This window comes from Aspergillus foveolatus (assembly GCF_047715535.1).
Source record: "Aspergillus foveolatus strain CBS 279.81 unplaced genomic scaffold BDW70scaffold_40, whole genome shotgun sequence".
Taxonomy (NCBI): domain Eukaryota; kingdom Fungi; phylum Ascomycota; class Eurotiomycetes; order Eurotiales; family Aspergillaceae; genus Aspergillus; species Aspergillus foveolatus.
In genome coordinates this window covers 182,011-209,721 of record NW_027396104.1, presented here as the reverse complement: position 1 = coordinate 209,721, position 27,711 = coordinate 182,011, and the positions used below count along the sequence as shown (strand labels likewise).

The window sequence follows — 27,711 nt, the reverse complement described above, 5'->3', positions numbered from 1 at the left end:
CAATTACGAGAATTTGAAAAGTAATGTCTGCAGATATGAATCTGTTGACGAGGGTAACGTCAGAAGATGGCTTGAGATGTGAGCTGAATCAACGAGAAGTGAGTGCGCAACGTGGGTTTACAGTGGATTTCTCAGGCACGCATTCGAAAATTGTAGTGAATACAAGCAAGCGACTTCTGACTGGTGGGCAATCCGCCGGCGATGGGGAAGGATGTGACCACTCGCGAAACCGGCAAAGGAAACATCAGGATAAAGATGGTCGGGGCCAGGCCTTGATGGTGGATATATAGTGCGTCGAAGGCATCAGCTAAAGGGATACTCAGGCACCGGGTTTGTAATCCGTGAATATGAAACTAGTCGTATCATGCTTGTAGAGACAGTTTACGAACTGCTTACGAGTATTTCAATATATGTACTGCATACTGCATTGAGCTCAATACTGAGAGGTATCATAAAACACGTTAGGTAGTCTACAAATTGATTAGAAACCCAGGGGATCAACCTGGCCCAGGAAAGAGTTGTTACCCTCCCCACGTAGCAGAGCCTCAATATCAACCCGTCCGGAAGTGAGATACCGCTCGCTGACTCCAAGGTTCACCCGCTGGGATAGGAGTTCCTTCAACTCGGCACGAAGACCGGCCAGCTCAGCCTTGGATGTGCTGCCGACCTGTCGGTCACGTTCTTGCCGTCCACGACCACGCCCGCGACCCCATCCCTTGGCCTGGTCGAATTCGTCACTGTCATACTCGACACCGAGGTCTTCAGCAGCGTTCCGGAGCCAGTTGTCCTCCGTGGTGATCTTTTCTTTCGCGATGTTGGAATCGGTGATGCGGGCGGCAAGGACGACGCGTTGCCTAACTCGCGAGACGATACGGCGATCTAGTTCTAGAGACTCAAGTGGCAGCTTCTTGCCATTGGCCATGTTGGCATGGACTTTGGCGGCTAGACGAACCACCCCGACCATCTCCTCTGGAGAGCAGATAATAACGCTCTTTCCGGAGGCGCCCGCACGAGCTGTACGGCCGGATCGGTGGACATAGGTGTCTGCGGTGCGCGGGGCGTGGTAGTGTATGACAAAATCGATGCCCTTGATATCGAGACCGCGCGCCGCAACGTCAGTGGCGACGAGGATTGTGCCTGGGTTCGCGGTTGAGGATGAGAAACGTTCAACGGAACGTAGACGGGCCTTTTGGGCCATTGATGAATGGAGTGCCAGGGCGGGAAGTTGTAGCGTTTGAAGAAGTTGCGTTATGCGTCGAACTGCGGAAATGGAGTTTGTGAAGACTAGTGTGCGGTGTTTGGGGTGGTAGAGAAGCAGTGTGTATAAGTAAAGATCCTGAACTGTATCAGCAAAGAATCACAAATCAGTGTACTGGTGGGACCAACCTTCTCCATTGCGGGACATTCCACAATTCCCTCCTTGAGCCCCTCAGCCATCTGTGAGACAGGGTTGACGTCGATGAACTTGGGTTTCTCCTCTCTGAAGTTCAACTTCTGCAGGAGGTACTCCATCGATTCCTTCTTGTTCATGATGTCTCCGCCCGTCCACTTGCCTTTTCCTGCAAGTTTCTGCTGCAAATCACGGTGAAAAGTAGCAGAGAAAACCAAAGTCTGTCTCTCGATACCAGGACCAACGTTCTCTTTGGACGAGTCGTCTTCTTCCTCGGGCGGATCTCCATCCTCAACGCGGTCAAGCGAGCTTAGGATATCCTCGACCTCCTTAAAGTGACCTTCACTCAGAAGCCTATCGGCCTCGTCAATAACAAGGAATTTGATGCCTTGCATTCTCCGGATCAGGCCCTGTCCCGTGCGAAGGACTTCCCAAACTCGACCGGGGGTACCAATAACAATGTCGGCCGTCTCAAGTAGCCTTTGCTGCTTCTGCACGGAGAGACCGCCAGTCAAAAGCGCCGTTCGAGCATTAACTCCAGGTGCGTTCGAGATGAGACCATAAATATGCTTCTGGAGCTGATGCGCGAGCTCTCGGGTCGGCGACAGGATCAATGCAATTGGGATCTTCTCCTTCTCCTCCTCAGAGTCAGCAGTTTTTCTTCTCTCTTGTTCAAGATAATGTTCCAAAATTGGTAAGCCAAAGGCCAGGGTCTTTCCTGAACCCGTTGAGGCTTTGCCGATAACATCATGGCCATCCAGAATTGGGGGTATGCATGACTTCTGAACTGAGGTTGGGGTGCTGAACTTCAATTTTGACAAACTGGTGAGGGTCTCCGGAGATAAACCAAGAGGTTCCCAGGCAGAAATATCCGCACCATCATCATCTGCTTCGTCTTCTAGAGCAGCGAATGAAAGCCCAGATTTAATGTTGCGGTCCTGTGCCTGCGCTCCGTCCTTTTCTTTCTGCTCCTTCAACTTCTTCTTAGGCTCTTTTGCCTTGATATCCTTCTGATTCTTAACCTCTTTTCCTTTTTTTCGGTTCACATCTGCCGGTTTGGACACTTCATTTACTGTCGAGGCGCCCTCCTTCTTCTCTGATTCCTCGTCGCTGAAACCATTCCATTCATCGTCAAACTCAGTTTCTTCTGATTTCGGTGTAGGCTTCTTAAGAATGGATTTCCCCGGCTTTCCTGGGGCAGACTAAAATGGTCAGCTGGGAACTGTCCGAGACTGCGCGTCAAGAACATACCTTGAATCGAAGCTGTCCATTACCCTGCGGCCGAACAATATCCACTCCTTCGATTTCCTCCAGTCCAAAGAAACCCTCAAAGTTATCAAGTCGGTCAGGCAGCGCTACCTCCTTCCAATCGAGATCGTCCACTCCGACAACAACTTCCGGCTCGGACTCTTTCTCGGCCACATTGGTCGGCTTCCCGGTCCTCTTTCGCTTTCTGACATGCAGAGCCGGACCTTTCTGGTCACGCTGCCGCTTCTGGCCCATATTATATAAGAGACAAAGGTGATATTAAGTCAAAGAAGATCAGTGAAGGATGTTATTCGTTCGGCGAGTTCGATTTTTGGAGCAGAAAAAAAGGCGGCAGAATAATCACACCGCTTTCTATTTCTTAGCTCCAATCTTATCGCCAGCCCCACGCACCAAAAGAAATCGCAATTGTCCCCTCAGACCCCTGCTCTATTCATTTTTGTCGCCCATTGGGAATCAAAGATAACGCAGTCGCCATGGGAAAGTCCTCGAAGGACAAGCGCGATGCGTACTACCGTCTCGCGAAGGAGCAAAACTGGCGCGCGCGATCCGCTTTTAAACTCATCCAGATCGACGAGCAATTTGATCTATTCGAGCATGAGAATCCGGAGAAAGTGACCCGGGTTGTCGACCTTTGCGCTGCGCCCGGTAGTTGGAGTCAGGTTCTCAGCCGAGTACTGATCAAAGGCGAGAGCTTTGGCCGCAGATCCTGGGTCGAGAAAAGACGCAAGGAACAGGCGGCATTGGAGAACTTAGACGGAGATGCACCGACTGCGAACCAGGACGCAGACAACACAGACTCAACCGCATTGAAGCCGCGGAAGAACGTCAAAATTGTTTCTATAGACCTGCAGCCTATGGCACCCCTCCAAGGCATTACGACCCTCCAAGCCGACATCACTCACCCCTCCACAATCCCTCTTCTCCTACAAGCCCTAGATCCCGAAGCCTACGACTCTACATCTTCCACGCCGCATGCAGTCCGCCAGCCACATCCAGTCGACCTTGTTATCTCCGATGGTGCTCCTGACGTTACTGGTCTTCACGATTTAGACATTTACATCCAGTCCCAACTCCTCTATTCCGCACTCAACCTAGCTCTAGGCGTCCTCCGACCAGGGGGCAAGTTCGTTGCCAAGATCTTCCGTGACCGCGACGTAGATCTCCTCTATTCCCAGCTCCGGACTGTCTTCGAGCGTGTAAGCGTCGCGAAGCCAAGGAGTAGTCGCGCCAGTTCTCTGGAGGCCTTTATCGTCTGCGAGGGTTTCATCCCACCGGCCATTCACGATACCTTGCTTGGCATGGACACCCTGAAAAATCCTCTCTTCGGCGGCGCAGCAATCCCGCAGCCCGTATCAGCGGATGGGAACATTGCCGTCGAAGTACCAGAAGAGAAGCCGAACACAAAGAAGTCCGTTATCACGTCATCAGACTCTGCAACGAGAGATGCGCAAACTCGTTTATTACACAAGGACTCTGGCGACTCAACAACGCCAGAACCCCTCTTTAACAATCCCCAGAAGTTCGCTGCAGAGAACAGGTGGATCCCCTCGTTCATTGCATGTGGTGACCTCTCTGCTTGGGATTCCGATGCATCATACACGCTGCCCCCTGATTATGTTAACTTGGATCCTGTACAACCACCCATGGCACCGCCATATCGGCGTGCACTTGAGCTGAGGAAGGAGAAAGGTGGTGCGTATGGCAAGACGAAATTGGGGACTATGGGACGGGCGTGATCGTGTTAGCCGGTTTGGTCATGTAGTTGCCATTGTGACTTTTTCTTATTCATCTTTAATCTGGGTTTTCAATTATAGAATATTATTGGATGGTACAGTTAAGGCTTACAAGTATTTACATAGAAATAGAGGATACCCAGGTGTTTGAAGCCGACCTCAACAAAGTCGAAACCGCCATTTCACAAAAGGGTCTGACGGGACCAATTTTTGTTATAAATCGACGAAGTAGTCAACATATAATGGTATTGATTGAACTCATAACATTTTGTCGTTCATAAACACGATCTAAAATAGCCAAAGAGTCGCAAAGGATGCACGGTATATACGTCTATCAAGTGAGTCATGTCATCGGGGATGCGCTAAGAACAACAGTATAGACAGGTCATGATGCATGTACAAGGATTGCAATCAGCATTTAGCTTAATAAACCTCAAGCACATATCTCTCCTCATCCTTCAACTTCTCAATCTCCTTCCGGGGCTCAATCTTTTTGCCAGTGTTCTTGGCTTCAATGGCAATAGCCTCCTCAAGCACAGCCGTAACATCCGGAACGGGCCAAGTAGGGCCGCAGAGGTAGAAGGATCCCTCCTCGCGGATGTAAGCCTGCACGATCTCTGGTATGGTCTCGCGCATGCGGTCCTGGATGTAAATCTTCTGCGGCTGGTCACGGGAGAAAGCACAACCGAGAAGAGTAATAACGCCAGCTTCCTGGTAAGCCTCCCATTCCTCACCATAGCAGTATTCTTCGCGCTGGTGGCGCGAGCCCATGTAGAGCAGAACGGAGCCGATCTCCTTGCCCTGTGCCTTTTCGAGAGCGCGGTGCTGCACGAAGGCGCGGAAGGGGGCAAGACCGGTACCCAGACCAGCCATGATGATGGGCTGGGTAGACTTGGGGGGAAGCTTCATGACGCTGGACTTGACGCTGACAGTGACCGGGGTGCCGGGTTGGAGGCGGCTAAGATAGCGGGTAGAGATACCGAAGCGGTCGCGGCCGCGGGGGTCCACCCAGTTGACGACGACAATCATGAGGGCGACGATATTAGGTGTGACCTTTTGGCATGAGGCAATGGAGTACTCGCGGCGCTTCAATGGGGAGACGATGCGGATGAGGTCGTGGAAGTCAGGGTGGGCGGAGGGGTACTCGAGCAGAATGTCAGCGTAGGTGACGGTGTCGACTTCGGCACGCCGCTTGAATTCGACCGCTCCTTCGGGGCCACCAAGGGTGAGGAGGTCCTTCTTCTCCTTCTCGTCGGAGGCAAACTCAGCGAGGGCCTCGTAGAATCGCTTAGGAGGACGACCGAAAATGTCGACGTTCTGCATAAGAGCCTGGTAAACGGTGCGGTTCTCGAGAACGGTGGGATCCTCACGGCTAGGAACTTCAACGACATCGTCGGCGTTAAGACCGTAGAACTTGATGAATTTCAAAACGTCCTCCGGGTCGTTCTCGCAGTGCACGCCCAGGGCCTCACCGATGTCGTAAGTGAGACCAGAGTCACCCAGATCGAACTCGATGTGGAAGATGTTACGATCATAAGTAACAGGGGTGAGGCGGCGGTTCTCCTTGACGTGAACGGTGAAGGTCTTGGTAGGGAGGTCAGGGCGAAGTGCATTCTGCGCACCATAGGCTTCCTTGAAGGCCAGACCCTTTGCAACAGTTTGCCAGTCCTTGAGGAACGTAGCAGGCTCATTCTCGTCCTTGTCGAAAGGTACGAAGCTGTTAGGCTTCAAGTCTTTGACGAGTTGAGCTACCTCAGCACCCTCCTCAGGGGACTTCCATGACTCGGGGATTTCGGCCTGTAGGAGGATATTCTCCAGACCCTTGCTGACCTTGTCCAGAGAATCGGCATTGCCTGAGATGGCAGCGAGCTTCTTGAAGGCAGACTCCTCAATGGCGGGAAGAGCCACGTGCAAGAAAGCGACCTGCAAAGCCAGGGGCTCAAGAGCAGGATCTTCGATAACAGACGCATCAAGGTGGTGAAGCCCAATTCCGCGCTCAGCAACGGCCTGCTTGAAGGCGGCAGGCAGCTTCTTCTCCAGCTCGTCACCCTTTACACCGGCAACGTTCAGAATGACCTTGCCATTGTTCTTGACCGAAGAGAGAATATCGATTTCGCTAAGCAGCTTAACGTTACCGATGTATGCAGTGTCAGCTGCATTGACCGGGTATGGAGCATCCAGAGTCTTTGAGCTCTTGCGAATGTCCACACGAACAGCACCTCCCTGAATCAGGTTGTCAAACGCCTTGCTGGTGGTGATGTTGCTCGCCGAATCAGCGGCCAAGGCCTGTGAGAGAAGGGTGGCGGCGTCGACAGCGGCGGAAGTGTCAACGTCCCAGAATGTGAACTCCTGGACAGTCGCAGGGTCCAAAAGCTGAAGAGGCTCAACAGTGCTGTCCACCTGGACAATAGGCTTGTCTGACACAAGCTGGAAGGAAGCGGCAATGTTGATCAAGTCCCAGCGCTGAGAACGAGCGTACTTGATGTCGATGCAAGAAGGCGCCTGCTCGCGGTCGGTGGCAAATGTAAGGGCCGCAAAAACGTCCTCGTAAAGAGTGGAACGGACGCCTGGCTCTTGCACAGCCTGTTCGTTGGCGACCTGGCCGAGGACGCCAACAGTCTTCACAGACTTAGGAAGGACCCTCAAGAACTCCTCCTCGACGAAGGGACGGTAAACGCGAACATTAACAACACCGACACGGACACCGTCCTTGGCCAAAGAACGAGCAACCTGAGCAGTAAGAGAGGCTTCAATGGTACCGAAAGCAACCAAGACGGACGTAGGTTCGGTATGGCCGTGGTACTCGAAAGCACCATAGTCGGTGCCTAGCTCTCCGTTCAACGAGCGAATCAGCTCAAGCAATTTGCCCTGGCTATCGAGGTGGCGGCTGCGCTGGTCGTCCAACATCTTGCGAACGGTCTCGTAAACGCGGCCGAGACCAGCCTGATCAAGGACGTCAATGACGCGAGTGTTGTCACGGCCCACGCGGACACCATCGTAGATGTGGATGGAGGGCAGAACAGAGGCAAGCAATGTAGTAAGAAGGGCCATGTGCTGAGATTCATGGGCAGACGCGCTCGAGACGAGACCGAGACCAAGCTCCTCGGCGAGAGACAGCGCAGAAACGTAGTCAGAGACCAGTCCATCCTCTCCGGCGTAGTCAACCGCAGCGACGTGTGCAGCAACGGGGCTAGCGACTGAGTATAGCAAAGAAAGCTGTTCCAGGGCCGCGCGCATGTACGGCAAAGTCGCAGAGGAGGCGACAATACCCTGAGGAACATGGCGCTTCTTCAGGTCGAAGTCCTGGGAGAAGAGGTATCCGAGAGCGATGTTTCCGGCACCCTGGCGAGTCTCCATGGCCTGGACGGCCGGAGCCTCGCCATTAGCATTGAGTTCCTGCTTCGAGGCCCATTCGCGGATGGCGGCGTCCAAGTCGAACGACTCCGGTGAGTAGGAGAAGACTTTATCGCTAAGGGCGTAAGCGACCTGCTGAATTAGGGTCTGGGCGGTCACATATGTAGGACCGGCGAGAGTCGAGAGCGCCGGTGAAGAAGAGCCCATTGTGAATGATTCCTGCTCAGACACCAGATCGAGTATCTGCTATCTCAAGGAACAGGAAGAAACAATGACAAGAAGAAAAGAAGAGAAATGAGCACTTACTAGGAGGAAAAGGAAGAAAAGGCCCTGGAGGAGGCGGCACGATATAGTCCTCCATAAAAAAGTGCCAGGGGTTATACCCGAAAAGGATTAGTGGCGATCACGCAATTTCTTATCACGAAACCTTAAGGCGGCAAATTGGGGCAGAAAGTCTCCGCTTTCGGCCGAGCAGAACGTCCCCCGCATAAGTATTTCTGGACTCTCCTAACTTTACGCCTCAGGCACACAGGATTCCATTAGGGATTAGCGCAAACTCTGAGGTGATCCAGACAACGTCATTGTGCCTCCGCTCCCTCCGCTCAATTTCACTAGAGTTCACCCTGCATTAGACGTCCAAAAGAAATCACGTTCTGGCTTTGTGCAAAATATCTTATCTCCAGCAATATGGCAAATGTCGCTTTGATTGGATGCACAGGCATGGTGGTATGTCCTTAGTCCAGTATCGGCAGTGCGCAAAAAGCCTTGGTGCTACGCGCATCGCAAAGCTACACGTCAGAAGATGGAACTTATACATATCTAGGGGGCTCATATCCTCACTAGTCTTATCGCAAACCCTGCCGTTACGCGAATTGATACAATCTCTCGCCGTACTCCTCAAGCCGCGTCTTCCGCGCCACAAGCAAAGCTCACCACCATCGTATCAACCGATACTTCCAAGTGGGCGAGCGAGCTCTCTTCCCTAACCCCAATCCCATCCATTTTTATCTCGGCTCTTGGAACCACTAGGGCTGCCGCTGGGAGCTTTGAGAACCAGTATAAGCTCGACCATGACCTGAATTTGGAGATGGCGAAAGCGGCCAGTGATGCGGGGACTAAAGTATACGTCCTGATTTCGTCTAGCGGCGCGGACGTCAAGTCCAATTTTGCCTATACCAGGATGAAGGGAGAGATTGAAGAAGGAGTGAAAGCTTTGGGATTCGAGAGAACGGTGATTTTGCGGCCGGGATTGATCGCTGGTCAGAGGGAGGAAAGTCGGCCGGCCGAGGCTGTCGCTCGATTCTTTGCAGGAGCTCTTGGTAAAGTGCACTCTAGCTTAAAAGATGGATGGGCTCAGGAGTCCGACGTTATCGGCAAGGCTGCGGTCAATGCTGGGCTCAAGGCACTAAATGGCGAAGTTCCAGCAGGCAGTGAAAAGGTCTGGTATTTGTATGGCAGTGATATTATTCAACATGGGAAAGAATAACTCGGCTCTACCTTTGACAACTCTTGCTTGAGAGGCACAATACGTATATGGGTTTGTGGGTTACATTCCGCTGATGTTTCTTCAGCTCATCGCCTGCTCAAGACTTCTTAGTAATAGTTGTATATCCCTACTATGCACTCCACTTCAACAAAACAATGTTTAGTTACATTCAAGTGTCACGCCTTGAGTCGTCTCCGAGTACTCTAAACGTAGGAGCTCACTTTCTCTCCCTATTCTTCCTCGGCGACCCCCCGCTGCTATGCGCACCATCTTCCTTATCCGCGTTCTTCACCGCACCCCCCTCCATCGGATCCCGTGTTCCGCTAACATTTTTATCTGCGGGACTGACAGTCAGCGGATCACGGGGATCCCCTTTCTTGTTTGTCTCTTTTTGTGACGCATTTAGTTCGCTTTCCGGTGATGTCTTGGACGGATCAAACGCGGTGTCACGAGTAGCAACCTCATCCGTCGTGGCTGACTGTGTTTCCTCGCTGCGTTGAGGGTCCAGCTTGCTGCGGTCATGGAAGTGGTCTTCCTCATCTTGTGGCTGGGATTGACGCAAAGGCGTGGTAATGAAAGTTCTGCGAGCTTGAGCCTGGGATTGGGTCTTTGCTAATGAATTGAAGGCGATAGTCCGCTGAGCTTGGCGAAGGGGAGCAACTCCGCGAAAATAGGGAAATTTTGATAATTCCTTCCACATGTTGGCGAAATTCGTGGTCGTTATTGTTTATTGAAGACGTGGATTGTATTGTGATCGAGTGCTGTCTCGTGCTTCTGGACTATAGTTAGGCTTTCGTCAAAGAGTTCCGGCGGCGTAGGGCTTACTTTTGTGAAATTGAACTTCAATTCTAGGTTCTACGAGATGAATAGAAAAAAAGAAGAAGGTCGTAATGAAATTAGATGTCTGGTTTTCAACTCCCACGACTTCTACAGTCAGTCATATTGACGTCATATACTCTTATCTCCACGTGACTGATAATCAGAAACTTGCGATATGCCAAGCATGGCCAGGAACAATAATAGCTCCAGCCGAAGACATTACTGCGCTCGTTCAATAATGAATCCGCGAATACATCGCAAACTGCTAATGGAGACGAGATACAAAGCAAGTTGGGCTGTCGGAATACGCGGCAAGGAGAGAGATGAAGAATGAAATCGACGCACGGCTTAGACATGTTTTGTGTAGGGTAAGATCCCCACTCGGGCGAACAATCCGGGCCTTGGCCACGGAGATGTCTTCCATCATGAGACAGAGCACTGCGCGCATGAACGAGTAGAGCGGGAGCCTTGTGAGCCTGAAAGCCTGAAAAACAGACTGCCAATTGCCACGTCAGAGGGCTATATAGAGTAATGGCTTATGGAATGAATCATGAACGCCACGCTGCGGTACCCCTGCAAACTCGGATCATGCTGGAACGTGCGACAGCGTAGCTAATCAAGCCCATACCAACAATTGCGATGCAGCAACGGAAACGAAGAAAGAGGCGCGAACAGACAATACCAAAAGTAGGTGTGAAGACATGCCACAGTGTGACGATCTTTGATGCAACAGCGCTACAGCGAGAGTGACTAGGCCACCATCACACCTAATAACCAGCTGCATTGAGGTCCCACTTTGCCAGTTAACTAGGTCTTAAATAAGTCAAAATGAGCATCAAAAACTCGAATCACAAACATGGGCCTAGAACTCGAAAGGGCGACGCAGCTGTCAACATGCACGTGCATGAGCCTGTTGAACGGTGGGTGGGCGGGCCCCCTGTGAGCCCGCCCAACCCCTGTAGTTCTGGGAGGCTGCAATGCGCTTGCAGGGGCCCTGTTTAGCTGCATAACCCTCTAGGCATGTCGGCGAATTGACTGGCCGTAGCGTGCTGATAATGTTTAGCATGCGTCTACCTTAAGACCAATCCCAGTGTGTTACAAGGATACGCCCAAGGAAGGCCCTCACCTTAAAGTTGCAAGAGCAGAACCGGCCGGTTCCATTTGTTACCTGAATAAGCAGCGGATGCGGAAGCCGCAGAGGGCACGCCTGCTTGAATAATCACGGGATCAGAACAACCCGGCGTACTGGAGCGCGTATGTGGGTCCATTTGAATTCAAATTCAACGTCATCAAAAGCGGTTTTTGGTAACTAGGCCACGCGCAGAGGACATGGCAAGGTACAACAAGGCTATCCGCTTTCTCTCATCATTTGAAGTGAAAAGAGAGCCATGATTGATTGGAGCAGATTGTTTCCCATGTTGCTCGGCGAGATCCTTGTTTCTGAAAGTATAATTGCCACTGTCAAGGATGGAACGAGACGTGCCCGACGTAAGACAACTTGGAACGAGGACGAGGCTGTGGCGAAAGCAGAATGGATTGGCTCGTGAATGTATGCGGGAGGTAGTCCCCAAATTGCTTCTTTATTGTGGCCACAGAGCTTGGAGAAGAAGCCTCTGAGTTGGCAACCAACATCATTCCACGTCTTCGGACTTTGACTGTTTAGAGACATTATCAGCCAAACGGTATGCTCCAAAGACTCTTCGAAATAACACCAGGACTGTAGCAAAACTGTAGAATATCCACGAAACTACTGTCACTTCTAGGGCCCGGCCAAGCGGCGACGAAAGGATTGCCCAATCGTTCACCAATGACAGTGAGAGACGAAATGAAGTAGCCTCTTGAGCTCATTCCCATGCAACAAGCGTCGACAGCCTGCTCCCTGGAATAAGCCCATCAGCAGAAGACGAAATTTGAAGGCCATTGACCAGACGAAGGGCGCCACGTCAGAGAGTCTCCGAGCTCTAGTGCAGCTGCATGGGTTCGACGAAGGTCTACCGTGCCACAGGCTGTATCAACAATGGCCGAAGCGCAAGAGGGCATCCTATCATCTTGGACGAGAGGCGTATGGAACCGAACTGAACCCTGCACCTGAGCGGGGGTGGATGCGGGATTACTTGTCTGCAGATGAAAGAGATCAGCTGAATTAATCGGTCCTCCGTGGAATCCGAGCTCATCTTACCAATTCAAGGAATGGCGAACTCCAAGGCTGCTAGCCAGAGATGCAACGGACACCAATCGACGTATGCTAGTGACGCATAGTTTGCCACGAAGGGCAGAAAAATTTTGGGCAACCATGTCCTGACGGGAGCACGCGGAGATGAGACAACCATTAGCGATGGCAAGGTTCCATTCACGTCCCTTAGCTGATGAGGAACGGACGGGATGAATGAACCAAAGCCCGAAAACATGTCAAGGTCCGGGAGAGACAAACGCTATTACCCACTCCGATCACGGTAGGACGTACTGGATGAGCAGAACAAGGCCATAAGTTCTCCCCCAGTCAAGCTGACCGTATCAGGACCGGCAACAAGGGCAAGCATATCTGAACCAATTGGCTGTGAGTGCGGATTTAGATAACCTGGCAGGGGTGATGAAGTACCTGGAAGGTTGGGCCGGCATAGCAGACTGATCACGGTCAAGCCGAAGCAATAAACAACTCTTCGAAAACGTTTATTGCTTTTGGGATTTCTTATTGTTTGCCGAACCCCGCTCCCTAATGATTGGACACTTAGACTTTGCTCTTGACATCCATTTTCTAGTTTCGTTCTGTTTCGATTCCTCGTTCCCAATTGAATGCAAAGTTAACTTCGAACCGGGAGCAAAGGCTCCAATGTAAGACAGCTTGACAGCTGGCAAAAGGGCACAGCCTAGTCATGCAGGAGCTTTGATCCAGCAAGTGCGAAGGATGTCTGGTTCTCGAAAACTGGTCTCATGCGGAACGCAAATGCATGGACGAAACGGGGATGGTCGAAGAAAAATCCATGGTCACCGTTCCAAGTAACCGTCCTGGAACGAGAATAATTGATTCGAAACTGAGGGATTTTCAAATGTGCAGGCTAGCTGAAAAGGAGCCATGCTGCCACGACAGCAGGATGCATGCATTCGTGAAGCGTCCGCTGATTACGACCGCCCCGGAAAAGGAACATTGTGGATATTTCGTGTCTCCACTAGTCGGCCAGGAGAAACATTCGGCGGACGCGATGTGAATGTGATGAGAGGACATGCCCTAGACGATAAGCCGTCGCATGCTGAGGGGGCTCGATCGACGGCGAATGGTGGTAGAACGAAGAAGCAGTGAATCGTCACATAGGAGCTCCTCACGAGACATAAATAGGGCCGTCCGTTCCCAGAGATTGATGAGATGAATCATTCAACGTTTCAGACCACACTTCTCCGTACGAAATAACAAGCGATAACTGCCTGCCTTTTCATATAAGTTGTTTCAACATTGAACCTTCCACAATCTTCAATAGACATTGTGCAAGCCCAGCCTATCAAATTCCCTTGGGCGGCAGGAAGATCAACGTCAGCCAGTCATATTTCAGGAAAGGGTGAAACGACGAACTGTACCAATCAGTGAGTCTAAACCGCGAGCTAACAAGATCATAGCTGACTGAACTGGTAGAAATGTGTTTCTACAACCAGAAGAGATTCGCCTGCGGAGACTACTGCTGGACCAACTTTGCCTACCAGTGCAATTGGGAGTACCGCACTGGTGAAACATGCGGAATGAGGCTCGTACACGCAACTGATGAAGACAATACCACAAAGTGCCGCCTCTGCGAGAAGATAATGACCAAGGTCCGTCGACGAGATGCCGAGTTGGACCGACTGAATCGATGGAAACGCGAGGGGAGCACGCTTGTGGCGTCCATGGACAAGTCTCGGAAACTCATCAACGACCTCGAAAACGAAATCAACGAGCTGGTAAAACAGCGAGATGACAGAAGAAAGGCGTTCTGAAACTCGAATTCGTTGGCTCACCAGTGACTGAAGGGCCATCTTTCACTTTTTCGTGTGTAATATCGATGATTCCTGTCGTTTCATTTTGTTGATTCCCTCTCTTGCGATGCTTTTTTTCCTGGCTTCCAACTATTTAGTGGCTCTCTGTTTGTTAGCCCGTCTCATACCATGTGCTACCTCATTCGAAGCTCATCAACCACACAATCACATCGAGCTGGTTTCAGCGTGCCAGACGCATTTGCTGCTGGTTGGAGGAAAAGTCATGATCACCATGATCGTCTGATAACATATAATCCAATGAATGCTTTTGCTTTTAACGAGTCTGCAATATTTTGCGACAGAAGGTGGAACTCCCTAAGCGCCTGTATTCCTGATAGAGCAGCCAGTCTCGACAAGGATAGACTGGCGTCTCGTGGTCCCGGGCCGAAGGGCAAAAAAAACCTGCTAAAAAGACACCATTGTTCTTTAAATTGGTCTCGCCGGCCTCTGTAGAGGTATGACATGACGGCTCTTTCAGTGACTCCCGTCGTCTCAGAGGTTGTGAGGTTGTTGTCAACTTGTCACAGTCGACCCCGCATGCGGAATAGAAGCCCGTCACATGAGATTCACACTTAGTAAGCGACACAACACTCCAGGGCTTTTCAGGGTCATCTGCACATCAGGCCATTAGTGTAATGACTTAAGATCATTGATGGATTATATGCAGTCTGAGGAGAATCTATTGAGATATGGAGGAACAAACTGGCGCGCGGAAGGATCAGAGACGGCGGCTCACTTTTTCAATCGGCAACCATATCAGGGCGGGTCAGTGCTTATCATGAAATGCCTGGACAAAATCAGCTAGGGCATTGCTGTGTCCATCTCTGATTGTCGACTGTCAGCAAAGCAAATGTAGGGCGTTGATGAGAAATAGGCTGGAAAGGAGAAGAATCAAAGAAGCAGCGGACGATCGGCGAGCTATATAAGTCGGACAATCAACTATGTCCCAGATAATTCAGCTCTTCAAGCTCTCCATAATCTACGTAACGGGCCACAAGCTACGTGGACCATTAGACTGTTGAGTTTGTGATAATTTATCGCTCAATAGGACAAAACTCAGGGCAAACATGCGAATCATATTGTTTGGCGCTCATTGTGATGTCGCTGCTTGCCACGTCACCAGTGAACAACGCTGGTTGTGCTTCAGATGCAGGTGTAGCAGGCGACATATACAATCTGAATGGCTTTGTCTCCGAGTTGAAGCTAAGAGGTCAAGGATATACGTGTCTGGAGTAAGTAGACCCTATACTCTCAGCGGCATCTGTTCGGGCGCGACAAGGTCAACAAACAGCTGGCATTATCTAGGTCAGGCAAAAGCAGAGATCGGTAACTCTATCTATTTTATGTCACCAGCTTCGGGCTCATCGTCGACCTTGGCTAGCCCATGCTCTTTGAGCAAAGCATTAATTTCATCTGCATTCCACAGGTGGTGGTAAATCTTCCCTTCCTTCGTCTTGCCGACGGTTGCGAATTCAACTAGTAGGGAAGAGAATCTGGTTAGTAAGGCAAGATCAGACAGCAAACTGGGATTACTTACTCTTCTCACTGCTTAGCTTCGTCGAGTCCATCGTCTTGCTCAGAACCTTAACAGCCATGGCACATGCCTCCTTCAAGTCGCAATCCTCCTTATAGTCCTGTTTCAGAAGACTCTGGGCACTAGCATTGTTCGCTCCAACGCTGGTCGCTTTCCATCCACCATAGTTACCACTGGGGTTGCTCTGGTACAGCTGGAACTCTCGGAGATGATCGTACCCGGCGTAGATAAACGAAACGCCGAACGGACGGAGACCACCGTGCTGGGTGTAACCCTGCTTCAAGTCGCAGAGTCTGCGGACGAGTTGCTCGCAAGGAATTTCTTCGCCGTAGGTAATGAGGTAGCGTTGGGCTGCTTGTCGAGCGTAGTTAATCAGAATGTTCGCATCGGCGGTCATACCGGCGACAGCACAAATCATGTTACTGCAATTAAATCAGCTGATGATGCAACACCCAAATCCTAAAGCCCAAAGACAATCCGTACTCGTTCAATGTGTAAAGCTTCTCTGCAGATGTGTCTTGCTCAAGCAACTTGCTCGTCACCTTCTTCTCCGCGGCGAGGACAATGCCATCCTTGGCGAGGATCCCCAGAGCCGTACCGGCATGTGAGATGGCTTCGAGGGCGTACTCAACCTGATATAGTCGACCTTCTGGCGAGAAGATGGTGGTCTGAAAGGATCGTCATTGTGTCAGTTGGAGCTGTCAGCCGGGGAAGATCGGAGGTTAACGTACCCTAGAATCGTAGCGTCGTGACATTTTGGATCAGACTCAGAGATGAAGTAGCGAATGGCGCTATGCTATTAAGCGATTTGCAGCAAGATCAGACTGATAGAAGGAGACGGGGTGGTGGAAAGCAGGGAGATGGATGAATGCTGTGACGGAAGAGCTGCAGGACAGTTCCAGGTTGGGGTGAGCTCTCAGTGTCTTAGGCAACTCTCGTCGCGCGTCCGTCCGCCAAGCTCGGACCACCTTTTCTCTAAACCCAAACGGAAAGCTTCACCTTCGCCTCAAATGAGTCGAACAATCCTAAACCGGTTGCTTTGCTAAGTCCTCATTCTCAAAACAATTATAATGCTCAAGTCTACGTATACCCCTCCTCCTCCTTTACCGCCGGGATGGACCGAGCACAAAGCTCCCTCAGGTTTGTCCATATGATGGTCGCATGAATTGGCTGTTCTGACGAATCCCAGGCCACACATATTACTACAATTCACAGACGAAGCAGTCAACATATACAAGACCACAATCCACCCCTAATGAACCCTCTTTACCCGCGCCCATCCCAGACCCAGCTGCTAATGCCACTTTCCTTACGCCCGACACGCTCCCACCATTTTCCTCTACACCGTACGCGCCTCAGGGATACGGCGCCTCCCCATTTGGCGTTCCTGGCTATAACGAACCGCGGGGCGGGTTTCGCGGAGGAAAGCCCTATCATGACCGTCGACCGCGTGGACCAGAAGACCGGCCGAAATCGAAACATGCCCTACCTGGGTGTGAACCATGGGTGCTTGTTAAAACCAAACTGGGGAGAAGATTCGTTCACAATACGAAAACAAGCGAGAGTTTTTGGAAGTTCCCGACAGAGGTACTAAAAGCCGTCGTGGAGTTTGATCGTCTTGAGCGGGAGGCCAAGGAACGCCGCGAACGTGGTGAGACAGCCGAGACCGAGCAGGCGACGACAGCTACCGGAGATGCTGCCAAACATCGACCGGAGAGCGCTGCTGCGACTGAGGGTGGCGAAGAAAGCGACGAATATGAGGAGGTTGAAGTCACAGACAGCGAAGGAGAAGACGAGAGGAGTCCATCCAAACGGCAACGAACAGACAGCGTAGAAAACCAACAGCCCGTTGAGTTCACCGAAGACGATATTGAATATCAACTAGCGGCGATGGGCGAAGAGTACGGTCTGGACCCTGGTGAATACGGGGAGCCGGGAGAGGAAGGCTGGGAGGAGGGCGCTGAGGGCCTGCCGCTGACGGACGAGGATGCTGCAGCTTTATTCCGTGACCTCCTCGACGACTACAACATAAACCCGTTCACGACATGGGAGAAGATCATCGAAGAGGGCCGCATCGTAGAGGACACTCGCTACACAGTTCTCCCAAACATGAAATCCCGCCGCGAAGCATTCTCCACCTGGAGTCGAGATCGAATCCAAGAAATCAAAGACCGCAAAGAAAAACAAGAAAAGAAAGACCCCCGCATCAAATATCTCGCCTTCCTCCAAGATCACGCGACGCCGAAGCTATATTGGCCAGAGTTCAAGCGCAAATACAGGAAAGAGCCCGAAATGAGAGACTCTCAGCTCTCCGATAAGGACCGTGAAAAGTACTACCGCGATCTTGTTAGTCGGTTAAAACTCCCTGAAAGCACTCGGAAATCTGACTTCTCTACACTACTCAAATCGGTACCATTGCATGATTTAAACCGCTCATCTAACCTCGAAGTCCTCCCACCTGCTCTCATCACCGACCTCAGATATATTGCGCTGTCTCCCAAAGTGCGCAACCCTCTTATAGAGGCATACATTTCGACCTTACCCGCTGCGCCGGAGGTTGATGTTACGCCCGAGCAGAGGGAGGAATTAGAGAGAAAGAGAGTTGAACGCGAGAAGCGTGAAAGAGCCCTTGCAGAGCGGCAGAAACAGGTTCAAGAAGATGAACAGAGGCGGAAACGGGAGCTTGCTCGCAGTAGACATCTCTTAGAGGAGGGCGAAGCGGAGGTCCAAGAGGCTATGAGGTTTGGGAAGAGCGGGCTTCGGAGCCATTTAGAACCACAAGCCGCGGAGCAGACGAAACCTCTAGACGGGGAGTAGCTTGCCCTCTGGATACTCATTACTCACGCCATGTACATTATACTTCACAATCTAATGAGATACATGCGGGATACCATTGCGTTTATGATGTGTTTTTTTTTCTTCCATAGATTACATGCTTGCGTTTGTCATAACTAGAGTATATTCTTGGTCGTAAACTGGATTCTTCATGCGCTGTAATGCAGGTATTCCCTCTTGTTCATCGTGGTGATGTTCATCGTGGTGATGTTCATCGTGGTGATTCTGAGTAAGATGCGAATAAGGTTGGGTCAAAAATCTTAATGTCGCTAAGGGTGACTTAAATAAGTTAACTGGCTCATAACAGGCCCTGAAGCTCGAAATATGGGTATGTATGAGTAGGGGTATCAATGTGAAAAAGAAGCCCAAGCTTGACCTTTCCAGTAGAAATGACGCCATTCCGGTCGTTTTCGTCGGCTGGTGCAAGTGCCGCAACCATATCAGTAGCACTACCTAAATCTCCAATTATCCCAGTCATCATCAACGTCATCGTCATCATCGTCTTCTTCGTCCTCGTTTTTGTTATCGGCCGTGGTGGCATCGGCAACATTTGAAACCGGCTCTGTGGGGACCACCTCAGCAGTTGCAGCCTCGTCAACTTCAGCGCTCTCCGTCGCCCGTTTCAACCTTAGCTGTTCTCGCATCTGCTTCAGCCGCCTAACTCTTTCCTCTAATTGCTCCATCTCGTCGAATTCCTCCTCCAGAAACCGCGCGGCATCCTCTCGCTCGCCCTCCGCCTCCGCCTCCCGATTTCGCCTGAAAGACTCCTTTTCTCTCTCTTGCAACGCGGCAAGCTCTTCCGCGGTTATCGGAGCAGCTGATATCGTCGCGGCCGCCGCAATAGCAGCCGGCTTCTGCGGAACACGCGTTGGCGCAGCGACTTCACGCTCAAAAGCAGCCCATTCGTCCTCATCAATACTTTGCGGTTCAGGGTTCGTAGGTGCTTCGGATTCTAGTTTAGGAGGGGTTTTAGAGGTCTGCGCGGTCTTGTCCTGAGAATCTTCCAGCTGACTTGGAGTCGCCGTGTCCGACTCTGTCCTCATGATATCTGAGTCCTGCGGCAGCGGTTCGACGTCATCACCATCTGCACCTAAGACCTGCGCTCTTGGAGGGTGTATTTGTGCATTTGCGAGCAGTTGTTCGGCGCTTGTTTGTTTGACTCGCTTGCGCGTTATTGAATCTGTCGGATCTACTTTTCTCTTCTTGGTGACGCGGTTCGGCGTGTTGCTCCCTGTCTGGGCTGTGCCCCTGCGGGAAGCAAGCTCGCTTCGGAGCAACGATCGGACGTCTGCCATACTGGTGAGATCGGATGTAATAGGATGATATTCGCCTATCAATATAGGCGACTGCCAGATAGATATGTTCTAAAAAATTATCAAGTCGTGACGGTGATTGCGGGGTTCTGGATACTGGAGAAGCTGATTGAAGGTGCCGAAAAAATAACGCGACGAAAGTCACGAAAGGCACTGCCTGGCGTCTGCCAAGCATTGCTCGGTGTCTTATCACGTGATATATTATTCGGCGTCATACCTTATCACCTTCTCGTTCGCCACACATGACCTCTGTAATCACAGCACTGAGTTGCATGTTTCAAGTAGCTAGTATCAAATTCTTGAGTCTGGGACCCTAGCGATACGAGGATTTCAGGACTAGTTCCTCTTAGATCATGTCTGACTTCCAACGCCATCCGTATATTCTGAGGTCTATACTCCAAGGAAACAATTGAAATAATACTGCTCTTGAACACACAGTTGCTTGTACAGCTAACCCGCGAGTTGACGGGCTATCTATTCCTAACTCCTAGTCGTATTTCCGCCCCACAAACGAGAATTCTCCAACTTAAGGGCGTTCACCAGAGCCGCCAACCCTACTGTCTTGGGGCTAGCGTAGGCTCAACTTGCGGCGGACACCATAGCTTCTCTAGGAACAACCATATTGTGTTACTATACTGCCCTGCTTATGAAGATAAGCGACTTGGGCTCATTAAAGGCCCGCGGTTAAGGTAGTCATCCAGCGATATGCCGCTCAAATTGATGAGACGGGGTATGGGGATCCTCATCAGTAAGAATCTTCAAATCATGTTTAGCGTCCATTGTTTTGAGGCTCAGCCAAATGCGGGAGTCATAGAGTAAGCGACGATCAGTTGATCGTCGGTCTTGAAGCACTATATAATCGCTCTATTAGACATGAATTCTCCTTTCAAGGTAGAAACTATGGCAAGTACTTACTCTCCAAAGGCCCCCTACACCTTCATCAAGGCGGGGAGCAAAAACACTGTTGACGTAGCAGATTACTGAGTCCGTGTCCTTGCAATTAAGCTTCTTCCTAAGGAAATTGACGACGGTCTCGAATTTCTGCGAGGCACTTATTTTGAAAACCCGGTTTTTAAGAATTGGGGCAGAAGCCAGGGGCTGGAACCGGACAGTAACTGTTGAATGGTCAGCTGCTTGTTGGTCAAGTCTAGAAGACGATATAAGGAGGCTGCCAAACTTTCTTTTGGAAACAGATATATAGGCACGAGAAGAGCAATGTTGCATTTGAAGCGATAGGGGTAAAAAGGTAGTTAGCGAAGAACTATATCATTCATACCTTTGCCTGTATCAATAGCTTCAGCATCCGCCAGAGCTTGGTGTGCATCGCGTGGTAAACTGGTCAAAACTACCGACGCAGACATGGTCAGTGGCAAGTCTGCCCCATGCTCATCGTCTGGTATAGGCGCATTCTGTGCGTTGGATGGCTGGTCTAAACTTTCCCTCCGGCTCGATGGTCTTCGCAAGTTTGGGTTCGGAGAGTTATTAATAGAGGGAATACGTGAAGGAGAGCTCATTTTGTGCCAAGTGACCAGAACAGACAGTACGACGGTATAGTCGCAGGCTTTTTCAAATTTCTAATGAGGTCTGACGACGTTGGCAATCCAGTATAAGATGGTGTTTGTTGAATAGTGTAGGCAAGTAGTCAATTATATCCGCGGTCTGAGCCATGTTTACGGCCTGAGGCAGCAACAATTTACACCTTTGTTGTCCCAAATTTCTGAAATGCCAGCATCTTTGAGTTCTCATACGTTGGCAGTCTTCCTCCCCCCAGGAACTACAGACAATCAACCGACACAGACAGGATAAGCTCATTCATGACAGCCGAAAAAAGCGTTCTACCACAGCCCACCCAGCAGTATGGCTCTCGAACCGCGGGCTAGAACTGCACCGGAACTGCGGCAGATGACATCATTTCAGGCTGGCTTCCGGAGGTGAAGGACGAAGAATCCATCTTGAAGCCGCTGACGATCATTTATCCACTTCTAAACCTTTATGGCAAGCCGCATATGGTGTAACAAATAGCTCTTTGACTTAAATTTGGGTAAAAGTGTAATATCTCCGCAGGCGATGACGATCATTCAATTTTGGGGGTTATTGCTTGTATCTGTGGTCTACACTCTACAGAGTATGGAACGCGTCAGAAGTAGTAGTTCCTGTCTTTTCGGTTATGCGAAGTCCATAGTATGTGAGCATATATTCCAAAGAGACATAGACACACGATCACACCATAGGACCTTGTGCGAGACTGATCGTGGAGTACCAGGGCACCTGACCGCAAAGCGACGTAGCGAGTGACTCGGGCCTGGCCTTGGGCGCTATCGAGGTCGTTACCTGCTGGACCATACGGGAGCACCCTCTGGGCTGCCCCAGCGTCCCAGCGTTCCAGCGTCCAACCTGAACGCCCCCCCTCTTCTTCCTTCTCTTTCACTTCCCCCACCACTTCCTCCTTCTATCTCTCCCTAGTTCCCGTTCAACCACCATAATATTCAGTCTTCCTCCTCGTATTGAAAGACAAGTCCGTCGCATTTTTGGCTTACAAAACGCACTTGCTTTTTCGTCCTATCGGCCCGCTTGCCACCCGCCTCTCTTACTTCCCCGTCCACAATTCGGAGACCCTCTGATTTCACTGTCCAGTTACACAGCCCGTTTGCTGTGATTACCAGCCTCGACGTTCAGGATTCGAGGTCTTTCTGATACTTTTCATCTCTCGAGTCCCGGCAACCGTGCGAAAACAGTCAACATGAGCAGCCCCAAGCGCAGAATCGAGACAGATGTGAGTACCCCTCCCCGTAATCGACCGATGTGTTGGCGCCTGAACTGATGTATGAATTCGACTTAGGTTATGAAGTATGAACACTCTCGCCTTGTTCGTCTGTTCATTCCGGTCACGACTAACCGTTCGACAGGATGTATGCCTCCTTCCCATACCTGGCGCCGTATCGACTCCGCATGGTCCATTGGAGTTTGGATAGAACCAACCGTCAGAGATGAGAGAAAGTGGCTGAGAGCTGATGGATTACCCCTAGGTTGATGAGTGACTATGAGGTGACACTGGTCAATGATAACAGTGGGTTATTCTTGAGTCTTTGTTCCTTGCACAGTGCTGACAGTTGATGCAGTGTACGGTTTACCACCGCTGCGCAAATGCCTAGCTAAGTGGGATGCTGGAACTAACGGAATGTAACAGGCAGGAATTTTATGTCCGCTTCAAGGGCCCCGAAGAGAGTAAGCCTGTCTATTCCCAGCAGCATTGGATCGCGTTGCTGACATGGTCACTTCTTAGCACCCTTCGCCGGTGGCCACTGGAAGATTCACGTCGAACTGCCGGATCAATACCCGTATAAGAGCCCGAGTATCGGGTTCGTGAACCGAATCTTCCATCCAAACATTGACGAACTGTGAGTCAAGCTAGCTATACTGTTTTCGTTCCCATTGTTGATCGCCTTCACAGGTCGGGTTCCGTTTGTCTCGACGTTATCAATCAAACTTGGTCTCCCATGTACGACATGATTAACATCTTCGAAGTTTTCCTCCCACAGCTTTTACGCTACCCCAACCCTTCGGACCCGTTAAATGGGGAAGCCGCTGCAATGCTGATGAGGGAGCCAAAGAGCTACGAAGCGAAAGTGAAAGGTTTGCTCTTAAACGATACACCTGCCCTATAAGAAGCATTCTGACCTTTTGCACAGAGTACGTGGCGAAATATGCCAGTAAAGACGCCGTTGACGACGCCGGGGAGGACACAGAGTCAGAAGACGAGTTGAGCTCTGCCGGTAGCTATGAGTCGGACGGAGAAGAGCCCGCCGGGAGGTTGGACGACGTTTGAAGCGTCCAGCATTGATTGGCATGCCTAATTCTCGCGACATTGCCAGGTCTGTTCTATATACTACTTCATCATCTCGTTACGGTCTTATAGTTCTTGCTGGGTTTAGTCTTCATGGCGTTATTGACGGGGGAGTTTTGGCAATCAGTTCGGGGGCCGGAGTCTAATGGTTATAGGTCACGTCAACACTGGTGCACTTGGCGAGTTGAACCTCAAGTTCTTATGAGGCTCCTTCACCCTACATTTGTGTTCTATATCATTTGTTCCTGCGATTATTGTCTTTTGTGGGGTTCTTGATGCTTTACAGCTCCAATCATAACATCACTCGACTATTTAATGGAATCTGCTGCTTCTATCTAGTCTATTTGATGGCCCATGCTTAACATTAACGCGCTACATGGTAGTCGATGGCTTTGGATTCAACAATATTCGCGTGTTCAGGCCGAATCCTTCCCTATTATTGACATCAGCGTTCAGAGAGTAACGCACTGGAGTCGGGTAAATATATTGTTGTGTACCTAATTCTATGATTACTATGAACACGGTCAATTAACCTCAGCAAGCAAACCAACTTTGCTCACGAATAATGGAAAGACACAAAAGAAGCAAAAAACATGGGTATTGAAACTGAATGACGTCTAGCACCAGGAAAGGAATATAGAAATGAGAGTTTTGGAGAAGAATTCAAACCGGTCTCGACCGGCGATACCAGAGCCAAGCAAGAAGAAAAGAAGGGAAAGAAAAGGAAAGAAAAGGAGCGTATTCCGCATGTCAGAGTTTGGGGTTGTCGAAGTAAACTGGAGTCAAGTTTGATCGTCACCTCGTTCGTTTCGTCTCCATCCGGTTCAGCCCATATAGACGGACTTATTGTAAGCGCTATGCTCAAGGAACTTTCAATACACCAAAGACATCCTTATCACCGGATTCATCGGCGGTGCTAGATCCTGGTCTTGACCGTTTGCCCTTGCGCGGATTGATGACAACCTCACCCCAGTGTTTGGGGACAGCGCCGCGTTTCAGAGATGTCGAGTCTGCGGGTGCGTCGGGGTCTATTGTTGTGACTACGACAGAGGGCTCGGGGGCCTTTGATGAAGAGGAGGAGACGGAGTTGTGGAGGGTTGCTTGCGGCTGGAGATGGGGTTGTGGTTGAAGGGACCAGATGTCGATTACAGAACTATTCGAAGATTCCTCGTTAACTTCCCATCTAAAACTGGGGCTAAGGTAATGAATAGTGCTTACTCTGAAGTCCGCTGGCAGATGGCCTCGAGGGCCTCTCGCTCTCGCCTTACGTAGCCGGGGTCAGGCTGGTTGGCTTGTTGGTTGTGGTTTAGTGCGCCATAACTATAGCCGGGTTGGTAGATGTCATCTTCGAGCAGTCGTGATGATTCTGGCTGGAGTTGGGAATATATGTTAGAGCCGATTTCTATGATTTGAGCTCCCGCGATCCCGGCTGTTTAGCTACCAGACCACACCACCGCGATAGGCCGGGCTCAGAGATAGGCACGGATAACTCACATCGGTACTGTCTCGACGACCACCACCAAGACAAGAAGAGCAGACCCCCATTTATAGCGTTGTAAATCGAGTCAGTCGTGGAGAAGAATGCGCACGAGACATCCAATTATTCAAGGGCGGTTGGAAGAGAATATGGTATGATCACTTCAATCCGCTTCGATCTGGGAGGTAAAAGATAGGTAAGGACTGATTGATATCTCGATACAATCGAAGAGTGAAGCACCAGCCTGTGATTCGTAGATAAAGGTCTGGTGGGTGGTTCACTTGAAGGTTGGGCCTCTGAAGCCCAGCCACAGGACTGGCAGACAGAGTCGGAGGTAGATGTGGCCCGTGCGAGGAAGTGACATCGGTTCTTCCACAGCAAACTCCGTCGGACTATCTCCTTCTCTCGATGCTACTTTAGACGGGATGCAATATAGCTTGCTGCGACACTTAACAATGGTAGCGCCCTAGTGCTCTCAGGCGGGCTCTCGGTCTTCTTGTTAGGAGATATTCTCTTCGACGACCTTTGATTGTCCTCGAAAATTGGATGTTGCGGTCTCCAACCAAGGCATCTAACCGAGGCATCTAACCGATATCAGACCTGAGCTCTCGATTTACCTTGCTCAAAGCCTTCATGGCCAAAGCACCTTGGTCAGTTATTATGTGAACACAACGACAACTGGATGTTGTGGCGCCATGACTCCCAGCCCACGCGCTCTCGAAGGCCAGAAATTGTCAGCATTATCGCAGTTCGAACCTTGGTTATGCTACCCTGAACAATCTAGCAAGTATAATAAGAGCTTTGCCAGGAGCTTCTACTGATGCAGTCATGCCTACGCGTGTTGGAGCGATGGCTCTTAGGTCGCAGGTGCGTACATATATTGGCATCGCAGCCCACACCTTACTCAGCCTTCGGTCAAGCCTGCTTAGGTACTGTCAAGTCCATCATTTCCTGGCAAGAAATGTCTCACCATCCTTGCTTGCATACAGCTTCAAATCATACCACAGGGGAAGCTGAGGTTGAAGTAGCTGCAAACCTCACCTGAGAGAGCTCTTGGGTCGTCTTAAAATGGTATACAATCTTGCACAGCATTCATTAGGGCCAAGGAGATTGGCTGTCCTTAATTCCCTATGTTTTTTCTGTGTTTAGCGTATATCTCCTAATGTGAAGGTAGAAGTATATGCTATATTATGATGTTTGTCGAACCGAGTGTCCAAAAAGTGCAGCTTGGGAATGTATCAGAGTTTGGGAAGAATACCAGCGTCTTCCATACTACATATCTTGCTTTGGGCATGAATGAGCTATAGATCATTCTGCAGCACTTGATGTCTTGTGTGTTGCCTGGTACCTGGCTTTACGCATATGGTAGGACAGCTCATATGCATATGATCACCCCGCACCCGACTTGCACTAAGTAAGCCAGCCTCCAGAAACCATCGTCGCTGCTTTCTCTCTCTACCAACGCACAAAAGCCTCATTCATTCACATACGCACATTCAACTTCACTGTTACTACCGCCACCATGGCCACTGCCACCATCACTCATTCTGGACGTCTGAATGGCAAAGTCGCAATTGTTACGGGGGCTGGATCAGGCTTCGGCTACGGCATCGCAAAGAAGTTCGTCAAGGAGGGAGCAAAGGTTATTGTCGCCGACATTTCAGAAGAAAATGGCCAGGCAGTCGCAGCAGAGTTGGGTAGCAAGTTCATCTACACAGATGTGACTCGGCGAGAGGATTGGCAAGCGCTTCTCCAAGCTACACTGGACGAATACAAGACACTCGATATCGTGGTCAACAATGCTGGCGCAACATACTCTAACAAACCTACTACCGAAGTCACGGATGCTGATTTCGACCTCTGCGTGAACGTCAATATAAGGTCGATATACCTCTCCACCAGTGTTATCGTGCCATACTTTCTAGAACACAATCGGCCCGGATGCTTCATCCAGGTCTCATCAACTGCTGCCCTCCGTCCTCGCCCAGGTTTGACGTGGTACAATGCATCCAAAGCTGCTGTTAGCAATGCTACCAAGACTATGGCTGTTGAGTATGGGCCCAAGAAGATAAGGTTCAACTGTGTGTGCCCGGTTGTTGGGAGCACAGGCATGTAAGTGACCTCATTCCCGCAGATCTTAAGGTCTTCTCTTTATCAAGCATAACAATCCTTCCTAGGACACATCTCTTCCTGGGGAAGCCGGACACCGAGGAAAATAGGGCTGCGTTTGTGTCGACTATACCGCTAGGTCGTCCTTCGACGCCAGCAGACGTTGCGAATACTTGTAGTTTCCTCGCAAGTGACGAAGCAGAGTTCATCACTGGAGTCGAGCTGGAGGTATGGTTTATCTAACTTGCCAAGTTTCCGCGCTAATATTCTGCAGGTTGATGGTGGCCGCTGCGTGTGAACGTTATAAAGTATGTAGTACTACAGGGATGTGTCTATTGCGGCTTACATCAGTAGCGGAACTGAGAATCCATGTGAAATAATGAGAGTGTACACGGTACCCCTAAATTCAAGGAGATTTTCAAAGATGTAGGCATAGCCGGTCCTGCACCGCCGTAGAAATGCTCCGGGACGTGGCCGCAACTTGGCATTGTGCGTGGAGGTAGGCAGTAAGCTTTAACCTCAATCTCGGATTTTCAACCCTCATCT

General features: G+C 50.4%; 13 protein-coding genes across 13 annotated transcripts; 6 read left to right on the top strand and 7 right to left on the bottom strand.

Annotated features, from left to right (window-relative positions):
* Positions 1–412: 412 nt before the first annotated feature.
* On the bottom strand, positions 413–2,927 carry mak5 (ATP-dependent RNA helicase MAK5). The gene is made up of 3 exons (XM_073742720.1): positions 2,642–2,927; positions 1,387–2,592; positions 413–1,336 (listed from the first exon to the last, which is right to left on the bottom strand). Exons 1-3 carry the CDS (start codon positions 2,891–2,893, stop codon positions 482–484), a joined length of 2,313 nt encoding a protein of 770 aa, XP_073594164.1. The 5' UTR covers positions 2,894–2,927; the 3' UTR covers positions 413–481.
* Positions 2,928–3,097: 170 nt separating this feature from the next.
* BDW70DRAFT_140131 (tRNA methyltransferase TRM7) lies at positions 3,098–4,434 on the top strand. Its single transcript, XM_073737547.1, has one exon. The coding sequence runs from the start codon at positions 3,133–3,135 to the stop codon at positions 4,393–4,395; it is 1,263 nt and encodes a 420-aa protein (XP_073594163.1). The 5' UTR covers positions 3,098–3,132; the 3' UTR covers positions 4,396–4,434.
* A 125-nt stretch (positions 4,435–4,559) lies between these two features.
* Positions 4,560–8,097, bottom strand: BDW70DRAFT_140129 (sulfite reductase subunit alpha). Its single transcript, XM_073737546.1, has one exon. It carries the CDS (start codon positions 7,951–7,953, stop codon positions 4,816–4,818), a length of 3,138 nt encoding a protein of 1,045 aa, XP_073594162.1. The 5' UTR covers positions 7,954–8,097; the 3' UTR covers positions 4,560–4,815.
* Positions 8,098–8,256: 159 nt separating this feature from the next.
* BDW70DRAFT_140128 (uncharacterized protein) lies at positions 8,257–9,381 on the top strand. The gene is made up of 2 exons (XM_073737545.1): positions 8,257–8,472; positions 8,570–9,381. The coding sequence occupies exons 1-2, from the start codon at positions 8,434–8,436 to the stop codon at positions 9,230–9,232; spliced, it is 702 nt and encodes a 233-aa protein (XP_073594161.1). The 5' UTR covers positions 8,257–8,433; the 3' UTR covers positions 9,233–9,381.
* Positions 9,382–10,077, bottom strand: BDW70DRAFT_140126 (uncharacterized protein). The gene is made up of 2 exons (XM_073737544.1): positions 10,058–10,077; positions 9,382–10,006 (listed from the first exon to the last, which is right to left on the bottom strand). The coding sequence occupies exon 2, from the start codon at positions 9,930–9,932 to the stop codon at positions 9,450–9,452; it is 483 nt and encodes a 160-aa protein (XP_073594160.1). The 5' UTR covers positions 9,933–10,006; positions 10,058–10,077; the 3' UTR covers positions 9,382–9,449.
* Positions 10,078–13,678: 3,601 nt separating this feature from the next.
* On the top strand, positions 13,679–14,014 carry BDW70DRAFT_151767 (uncharacterized protein; the record flags this gene model as incomplete). The annotated part of the gene is made up of 1 exon (XM_073739344.1): positions 13,679–14,014. One exon carries the CDS (start codon positions 13,679–13,681, stop codon positions 14,012–14,014), a length of 336 nt encoding a protein of 111 aa, XP_073594159.1.
* Positions 14,015–15,072: 1,058 nt separating this feature from the next.
* Positions 15,073–16,517, bottom strand: pre9 (proteasome core particle subunit alpha 3). The gene is made up of 4 exons (XM_073737543.1): positions 16,319–16,517; positions 16,071–16,255; positions 15,591–16,009; positions 15,073–15,529 (listed from the first exon to the last, which is right to left on the bottom strand). The coding sequence occupies exons 1-4, from the start codon at positions 16,340–16,342 to the stop codon at positions 15,390–15,392; spliced, it is 768 nt and encodes a 255-aa protein (XP_073594158.1). The 5' UTR covers positions 16,343–16,517; the 3' UTR covers positions 15,073–15,389.
* A 64-nt stretch (positions 16,518–16,581) lies between these two features.
* BDW70DRAFT_140115 (FF domain protein) lies at positions 16,582–18,479 on the top strand. Its single transcript, XM_073737542.1, has 2 exons — positions 16,582–16,727; positions 16,777–18,479. Exons 1-2 carry the CDS (start codon positions 16,658–16,660, stop codon positions 18,402–18,404), a joined length of 1,698 nt encoding a protein of 565 aa, XP_073594157.1. The 5' UTR covers positions 16,582–16,657; the 3' UTR covers positions 18,405–18,479.
* A 363-nt stretch (positions 18,480–18,842) lies between these two features.
* Positions 18,843–19,820, bottom strand: BDW70DRAFT_140114 (uncharacterized protein). Its single transcript, XM_073737541.1, has one exon. The coding sequence runs from the start codon at positions 19,715–19,717 to the stop codon at positions 18,872–18,874; it is 846 nt and encodes a 281-aa protein (XP_073594156.1). The 5' UTR covers positions 19,718–19,820; the 3' UTR covers positions 18,843–18,871.
* A 218-nt stretch (positions 19,821–20,038) lies between these two features.
* On the bottom strand, positions 20,039–21,633 carry BDW70DRAFT_140113 (ubiquitin-like protein ATG12). Its single transcript, XM_073737540.1, has 3 exons — positions 21,012–21,633; positions 20,651–20,850; positions 20,039–20,586 (listed from the first exon to the last, which is right to left on the bottom strand). Exons 1-3 carry the CDS (start codon positions 21,247–21,249, stop codon positions 20,527–20,529), a joined length of 498 nt encoding a protein of 165 aa, XP_073594155.1. The 5' UTR covers positions 21,250–21,633; the 3' UTR covers positions 20,039–20,526.
* An 842-nt stretch (positions 21,634–22,475) lies between these two features.
* BDW70DRAFT_151762 (E2 ubiquitin-conjugating protein UBC8) lies at positions 22,476–23,561 on the top strand (the record flags this gene model as incomplete). Its single annotated transcript, XM_073739343.1, has 6 exons — positions 22,476–22,512; positions 22,855–22,891; positions 22,923–22,960; positions 23,019–23,133; positions 23,187–23,368; positions 23,425–23,561. The coding sequence occupies 6 exons, from the start codon at positions 22,476–22,478 to the stop codon at positions 23,559–23,561; spliced, it is 546 nt and encodes a 181-aa protein (XP_073594154.1).
* A 459-nt stretch (positions 23,562–24,020) lies between these two features.
* Positions 24,021–25,477, bottom strand: BDW70DRAFT_84954 (LAMTOR1/MEH1 family protein). Its single transcript, XM_073745024.1, has 3 exons — positions 25,074–25,477; positions 24,798–24,949; positions 24,021–24,732 (listed from the first exon to the last, which is right to left on the bottom strand). Exons 1-3 carry the CDS (start codon positions 25,122–25,124, stop codon positions 24,441–24,443), a joined length of 495 nt encoding a protein of 164 aa, XP_073594153.1. The 5' UTR covers positions 25,125–25,477; the 3' UTR covers positions 24,021–24,440.
* An 863-nt stretch (positions 25,478–26,340) lies between these two features.
* BDW70DRAFT_84963 (oxidoreductase, short-chain dehydrogenase/reductase family) lies at positions 26,341–27,570 on the top strand. Its single transcript, XM_073745025.1, has 3 exons — positions 26,341–27,168; positions 27,234–27,393; positions 27,440–27,570. The coding sequence occupies exons 1-3, from the start codon at positions 26,579–26,581 to the stop codon at positions 27,461–27,463; spliced, it is 774 nt and encodes a 257-aa protein (XP_073594152.1). The 5' UTR covers positions 26,341–26,578; the 3' UTR covers positions 27,464–27,570.
* The last annotated feature ends 141 nt before the right edge of the window (positions 27,571–27,711 follow it).

Excerpts from the sequence above, each read along its gene's own strand:
- BDW70DRAFT_84954 (XM_073745024.1), bottom strand. The coding sequence starts at position 25,124 with ATGGGGGTCTGCTCTTCTTGTCTTGGTGGTGGTCGTCGAGACAGTACC. Across the intron at positions 24,950-25,073 it reads GTCGTCGAGACAGTACCGAT|CCAGAATCATCACGACTGCT; the intron begins GTGAGTTATCCG and ends TCCCAACTCCAG. Across the intron at positions 24,733-24,797 it reads ATCTGCCAGCGGACTTCAGA|TTCTGTAATCGACATCTGGT; the intron begins GTAAGCACTATT and ends ATCTTCGAATAG.
- BDW70DRAFT_140114 (XM_073737541.1), bottom strand. The coding sequence starts at position 19,717 with ATGGCAGACGTCCGATCGTTGCTCCGAAGCGAGCTTGCTTCCCGCAGG.
- BDW70DRAFT_140126 (XM_073737544.1), bottom strand. The coding sequence starts at position 9,932 with ATGTGGAAGGAATTATCAAAATTTCCCTATTTTCGCGGAGTTGCTCCC.
- BDW70DRAFT_140115 (XM_073737542.1), top strand. The coding sequence starts at position 16,658 with ATGCTCAAGTCTACGTATACCCCTCCTCCTCCTTTACCGCCGGGATGG. Across the intron at positions 16,728-16,776 it reads CGAGCACAAAGCTCCCTCAG|GCCACACATATTACTACAAT; the intron begins GTTTGTCCATAT and ends GACGAATCCCAG.
- BDW70DRAFT_84963 (XM_073745025.1), top strand. The coding sequence starts at position 26,579 with ATGGCCACTGCCACCATCACTCATTCTGGACGTCTGAATGGCAAAGTC. Across the intron at positions 27,169-27,233 it reads GTTGTTGGGAGCACAGGCAT|GACACATCTCTTCCTGGGGA; the intron begins GTAAGTGACCTC and ends AATCCTTCCTAG. Across the intron at positions 27,394-27,439 it reads TCACTGGAGTCGAGCTGGAG|GTTGATGGTGGCCGCTGCGT; the intron begins GTATGGTTTATC and ends AATATTCTGCAG.
- BDW70DRAFT_140129 (XM_073737546.1), bottom strand. The coding sequence starts at position 7,953 with ATGGGCTCTTCTTCACCGGCGCTCTCGACTCTCGCCGGTCCTACATAT.
- pre9 (XM_073737543.1), bottom strand. The coding sequence starts at position 16,342 with ATGTCACGACGCTACGATTCTAGG. Across the intron at positions 16,256-16,318 it reads CACGACGCTACGATTCTAGG|ACCACCATCTTCTCGCCAGA; the intron begins GTACGTTAACCT and ends CGATCCTTTCAG. Across the intron at positions 15,530-15,590 it reads GAAGCTAAGCAGTGAGAAGA|TTGAATTCGCAACCGTCGGC; the intron begins GTAAGTAATCCC and ends CTTCCCTACTAG.
- BDW70DRAFT_140128 (XM_073737545.1), top strand. The coding sequence starts at position 8,434 with ATGGCAAATGTCGCTTTGATTGGATGCACAGGCATGGTG. Across the intron at positions 8,473-8,569 it reads TTGGATGCACAGGCATGGTG|GGGGCTCATATCCTCACTAG; the intron begins GTATGTCCTTAG and ends ATACATATCTAG.
- mak5 (XM_073742720.1), bottom strand. The coding sequence starts at position 2,893 with ATGGGCCAGAAGCGGCAGCGTGACCAGAAAGGTCCGGCTCTGCATGTC. Across the intron at positions 2,593-2,641 it reads ATGGACAGCTTCGATTCAAG|TCTGCCCCAGGAAAGCCGGG; the intron begins GTATGTTCTTGA and ends TGACCATTTTAG. Across the intron at positions 1,337-1,386 it reads AATGTCCCGCAATGGAGAAG|GATCTTTACTTATACACACT; the intron begins GTTGGTCCCACC and ends GATACAGTTCAG.
- BDW70DRAFT_140131 (XM_073737547.1), top strand. The coding sequence starts at position 3,133 with ATGGGAAAGTCCTCGAAGGACAAGCGCGATGCGTACTACCGTCTCGCG.
- BDW70DRAFT_140113 (XM_073737540.1), bottom strand. The coding sequence starts at position 21,249 with ATGAGCTCTCCTTCACGTATTCCCTCTATTAATAACTCTCCGAACCCA. Across the intron at positions 20,851-21,011 it reads AGCTATTGATACAGGCAAAG|TTACTGTCCGGTTCCAGCCC; the intron begins GTATGAATGATA and ends ACCATTCAACAG. Across the intron at positions 20,587-20,650 it reads GTGTAGGGGGCCTTTGGAGA|TGCTTCAAGACCGACGATCA; the intron begins GTAAGTACTTGC and ends GCGATTATATAG.